Source organism: Triticum urartu, chromosome 5A (assembly GCF_056163025.1).
Source record: "Triticum urartu cultivar PI428250 chromosome 5A, HENAU_Tu73, whole genome shotgun sequence".
NCBI lineage: Eukaryota > Viridiplantae > Streptophyta > Magnoliopsida > Poales > Poaceae > Triticum > Triticum urartu.
Window position 1 is genome coordinate 409,991,853 of NC_141877.1, and position 5,677 is coordinate 409,997,529.

The following is a 5,677-nucleotide window of genomic DNA, read 5'->3' on the forward strand; positions in this document are numbered from 1 at the left end:
CCCTGATGCGTATTATTTCTGCTTGATGATCTTGGCGTACACACATGATGTAGTGGGTTCCTTTGAGACCCTTGTGGTACTCCTCACAAATGTGTCCTAGGGCGGCGTGTGCGGCAATGCTCCTGCCTATGCTCTATGTAGGCGCCTCCAAGAAGGAATTGATATCATGAGCTTCAATTTGCAAAAAGAATAATTTAAAACAAAGTTATAGATTGAAAGTCATGACCTATTTAAGATTAAACATAGATCAAATTCAAATTTTAAAATTTCAAAAATATTGTTTGTTTAGGTCTACTGAATATAGGGAATCAAGATAAAAATTTGGGAGTGGTTTCATCTAATTTTTGAATAAAATAACAAAAAAATATGGCTAAAAGAATTTCAGGGCTAAACAGTAAATACATGGACTAATCGGTAACCAACTACTCCCTACATTCCTAATAAGTCTTTTTAGAGATTTCATTATAGACTACACATGGAGCAAAATGAGTGAATCTACAATCTAAAATAACTCCATATAAATATTTAGGAACTGAGGAAGTAATATATACGAAAGACCCTATGATGGACGGAATAAATAAATTAGCGGAAATATATACTCCTATCATCACTAGTGTAAAAATAATAAACTATGGAAATATAAAAAAGAATACAAGGACATGATTGAGAAAGATACCTTCAGATGACCTCAAGAATTTCCATCGGTGATTTTTTTAATAAGGCTAGCCAAACCAAATATAAATTTAGCCTGAATTGCATCATTTTTCAGTGTCCTTGAGTCTTTATATATAGTCTAGAAGTCTACCGAACAGTTAAAGACTAGACAATGTGGGACTATTTAGATGTACGGAGGTATTCACAAAAGGGCAAAGTGCCACGGATATTCAGTTTGACTCCCATGTCCACATACACCTGATATCTCTACCGTTGCCTCATCCAAAGATGCGCAGTAGCAGCTGTATTTGGTCTTGTATTTTCATTTGATGTGGCCTTTTGCTACAGTATAAGAAACAAATTGTTCGAAGGTTTTAGTTTTTCAAAATGATTTTGTGGATATTAGTTGTTACGCCCCCTCCCCCGCGTGCCTCTCACAACCTAGGCGACAGTGCGGTAACTCCCCATCTAATCTTCTCTGCCGGTGCTTCTGCTGGCCCTTTGTCCCTTCGTCTTGTTATATGGATTGGTTTTTTTTGTGCATGTCTGTCTCGATGGCAGACCTACAGATGTGTCGTGGATTTCTGTCTTGATCCTCCATCTCCGGTTCCTACCAGTGAAGGCTGTCGACTTTTGTCGGGGAGCATGTGAGGTTTGCGTCCCTCGACTTAGTATGTCGGATCTGGAGCGTTCTCCAGGCCCTCTCCGATATTTCCTTCTACAAGGTGGTGATTTACCCTATAGACCGCAATGCCGACGTCTTTTGCTCTGCATCACTGAATTCCTGACCGCCGATTTTACAAACTCCTATGTTTCATCAAGTTTTCTTCGCTAAGATGGAGGGTCAGAGGCGGCATCAATTTGCGTACAGGGTGTCATCGATGGATATAGGAGGAAGAAGACTTCAACAACCCCAGGGACTTGGATGCATTTTTCAATTTCTATAAGTGTGTTTTTAAAACAATATCTGCTACATAATGTATGGCCATTGGTATTTCAGAAAATAAATGATTTTGCGAATTTCAATCCAAGATCTTATACGCACACGATATCACACAACACAAGGAGCAAGTGCATCAACTTAGCGTTTTTTTTTTCCTAAAAACTTCTTAGCGTCTTGGGTACCAGTTTTCCCAAATCATGCCCTTGAAGGAAGCCCGTGGTCGTGGACGTGAGAAACTGCGCCCCGAGGTGGTGAGCTTTCAAGTGATAGTGCCGGGCTGGCCCTCCTGAAGGTTCACTTGGAATTAGTGATGGAGTACCAAATCATCCGGGCCACTGGATCGGGAGAAATGAACGGACTATATTAATTTCTGAAGTGTTGTAAAAGAGCTCAATTTTGAACAAACAATCTCCATACGCACACGACAGCGCACACCACAACGAGCGATGCATCACTGGTTTCAAACATAAGCTGCTTATTTCGCAAAAGAAGAATGGGAAATGAGTACACGAAAAAGGAAAAACGCACTGAAGATCGGTTTGGGCCGGTCACTTCTGATTTTTCGGTGAGGCGCCATTACCTTGGGCGGCATTGTTTGAGCTCGGCTTGTCTTGGGCTGGCGTGTTCTGGGCCGTGCTTTTCTTCCCAAACCCGACTGGTTTTTTTATGCCACGGTTGTCGGCTTTGCCGATGGTAATCTCCAGCATCCCGGCCTTGAGCTCCGCGGTGACGTCCTCGCTGTTGTATTCCTTGGTCATGAGAAGCCTGACGTGGAAGGAGCCCACCCCGTGCACCTCCACCGGCGGTTCCTCGCGGCCGCCGGCCCCGGTGCGAGGCTTCCTCTTGATTTCGAGCATGTCCTCGCCGGCGGTGATCTCGAGGTCGTCCTCCGAGAGCCCGGGCACCTGGAGCCATATCTTGACGTGCTTCTCCTCCTCCTTGATGTCCCACCGCTCCTTGCTGTCCGGCGGTTGCACAGGGTACAGCAGGGCTGAACACACACACACACACACACACACACACACACATAGACTTCAGATTTCAACAGCTGTGAAGGAGATTATTTGACATGCATGAAGGATGAATGTGGAGTGCGTTTTACGCACCGGTGGGGGGAATGCTGAACGCCGGCAGCTGTTTCTCCGGGTGAGCGCGGAGTACCACAGACGTCGGCCGGCAGCACTTGACGGCGAGAGAATTAGCGAACGCCGTCGCTGCCGCCGGCCTCCAAGAGCGGCTGGCCGGCGTGCCGGAAGAAGACGGCAGAACGGGCGAGCGACTCATAGTCACAGGGGTGTAAGACGCAACAACCGTCGACATTAGACCTGCAATGCTAACTTGCATCTATCACTGGCTTGTCCTGATGCTGGATCGGAAGAGTAATGCGAGAACTATCTATGAAGAAGGCTGAAAGTTGGTTTAATGTATGCCAATTCTTGGCTACTAGTGTGAGGCCGTTCGAATTTATACTACACATATGGAAGCGTATGCATAGAGCGAGGTAGCAGCACTGCAGGAGTGTCGGCTGGCCGTTCCATGAATAACCTTTGCTTGTCGGGTAAGGAGGGAATAAAGAGAAGAAAACAGATCGAGCCGACCGGGACGCTGGTAGGTAAAGTGATGATTCTTCGCGTGCGTGGATACTAATCTTGATGATACAGCGAACTAAGCATATATAGCTCAAGGTGGTTAGGTTTTTTGTGGTGAGCCCAGGGTTCAAGTCCTAAATTTTGGCATTAGTGTTTGCATTTTCTGGATTTATTCTAGTCTTCTCGGCGATCGTTGAGTATATTGTGTACGTGTATATTTGTGTGTAGGGTCCACCTCCTGTTTCCTTGTATAGTTGAGGTTGTGACCCACATCTGTACTTATATATACGTGCCTGGTGCATCGATCAATACATCGAGATTGCACAGCCCATAACGTGTCCTTCTACATAGTATCTATCGCAGCACGATTCTAAACCCTAAAGCCGCCGCCGCCGCCGCGCCCCTACGCGCCGCCGCCGCCGCGCCCCTACGCGCCGCCGCCGCCGCCGCTACTCCCCGCCGCCGCCACCAGCCGCCGCCGCCGCTGCCTCCCTCCCGGTCGCCGTCGCCGCTGCTGGTCGCCGCCGCCTCTCCCCGCCACCTCCGCCGCCGCCGCCGCCGCCTCTTCCCGAGGCCGCCGCCGCCGCTTCTGCCGCTTCCGCCCGCGCCCTCCCTCTCCCACACCCTTCCCTACCACCCGCGCCGCCCCCTTCCCTCCCACCCGTGCCGGACCCGCTCCACCCCACCTGCCACCTACGCTGCCGCACCTCCCAGCCCGCGCCGCAACCCGCCCCGCGGGTCCCAAACCCTAACCCTTGCCATGAGCTCCTCCTCGTCCACCGTCTTCAACCCGTTCGCCGGTCCCGATGTCACTCTCGTCCGCGACCTCAACATCCATGAGCGTGTTCCGGTCAAGTTTGATCACACCACCGCGTCCTACTCCGCCTGGAAGCGGTATTTTTCGCTTGTGTTCCGTGAGTACCTCCTGCACGACCACGTGGACGGCACCGTGGACTCGGCGCTCATGATCAACGACGAGGAGTGGATGATCCTCGACGCCACCATCATCCGCTGGTTCTACCTCACCATCTCCAGCGACCTCTTCCACACCGTGGTGGACGACGAGGATGACGCCCATGCGGTCTGGACCAAGCTCAACGGCCTCTTCACCAACAACCGGCTGCAGCGCAAGGTCCTGCTCTACGGTGAGTTTTACGGGTGCCAGCAACTTGACTCATCCATCGATGATTTTTGCATGCGCCTCAAGAAGCTCGCCGATGAGCTTCGTGATCTCGGGGAAAAGATCGGCGACGAGCTCCTCATCAGCACCCTCTCCGGCGGCCTCAACGAGGACTTCGGGAACGCCGCCTCCAACCTCACCCTCATCCCGGAGCCCACCTTCGCTAAGGTGGTCGCGTACCTCAAGTTGGAGGAGCGCTGGATGCGGGTGGCGCGGACTCGCGCGACCCACACCGCCCTCGTCGCCGACACCCGCGGGGGTTCTGCCCCGCCACCGCCGCGCCCGACGCCGCCACAGCCGGTGGCGCCTGCCTTCCCGTCAGGTTTCCCGCCCGCCCCCTTCCCGTCGCCCCAGCCGGCGGCCAATGGGGGGGGGGGTCGTCGCGGCGGCCGTCGTGGTGGCCGCAAGCAGGGGGGCGCAGGCGTTCAGGGAGGAGCGCCCCGCCCACCGCAGTAGGCTTATCAGCCGGCCCCGTGGTGCGCTGGCCAGAACCCATGGACCGGCGTTGTGTACGCCTACTCCATGCCGGTTCCTCGGGCCCCCGCCCCGGGACTTCTCGGCGCACGGCCACAGCCACATCAGGCGTTCTACGCCGCGTCGCCGCCCTACGCGGCGCCCTACGGCTAGCAGCCGCAGCCAGGTGGGCCGCAGCCGCTGCTGCCCCTGACGGCCGCGCCACCTCTCCCACCGGTGCCGTGGGACCCGGCCCTTCTGGCGGCTCTTCACACCGCTCCCTCCCCGTCCAACTACACCGGCGGTGGCGACTGGTACATGGACACCAGAGCCACCACCCACATGACGGCCTATCCCGGTAACCTCCACACCTCCTATCCTGTCCATACTTCCAATCGCATCACCGTCGGTGACGGCTCCTCTCTTCCTATCACCCATATAGGTCACGCATATTTTCCGTCTAACTCCACTCCAATATCCATGTCTAATGTCCTGGTTTCTCCTGAACTTATCAAAAATCTTGTTTTTGTTCGTTCTCTTACACGTGAAAATTTGGTTACCGTTGAATTTGACGCATGTGGTTTTTCTGTTAAGGACGCTCGCACGCGGATGGTGCTCCACCGATGTGACAGCCCCGACGAGCTCTACCCGGTTCACTCCGCCACCTCCATCACTTCCGCCGCCCCTGTCGCTCTCGCCACCGGAGTGGATCTTTGGCATGCTCGCTTGGGTCATCCTAATCCTGCCACCCTTCGCCACATACTTCGGAGTTTTTCTTTCACGTGTAATAAGAACGAGGATCACTCATGTCATGCATGTCGCCTCGGCAAACATGCTCGTCTTCCGTTCAGGGCTTCT

At 52.9% G+C, this 5,677-nt stretch overlaps 1 protein-coding gene and 1 pseudogene across 1 annotated transcript; one reads left to right on the plus strand and one right to left on the minus strand.

Annotated features, from left to right (window-relative positions):
• Positions 1-1,947: 1,947 nt before the first annotated feature.
• Positions 1,948-3,053, minus strand: LOC125556068 (uncharacterized). The gene is made up of 2 exons (XM_048718869.2): positions 2,704-3,053; positions 1,948-2,588 (listed from the first exon to the last, which is right to left on the minus strand). The coding sequence occupies exons 1-2, from the start codon at positions 2,939-2,941 to the stop codon at positions 2,146-2,148; spliced, it is 681 nt and encodes a 226-aa protein (XP_048574826.2). The 5' UTR covers positions 2,942-3,053; the 3' UTR covers positions 1,948-2,145.
• An 893-nt stretch (positions 3,054-3,946) lies between these two features.
• Positions 3,947-5,448, plus strand: LOC147971646 (uncharacterized; annotated as a pseudogene).
• The last annotated feature ends 229 nt before the right edge of the window (positions 5,449-5,677 follow it).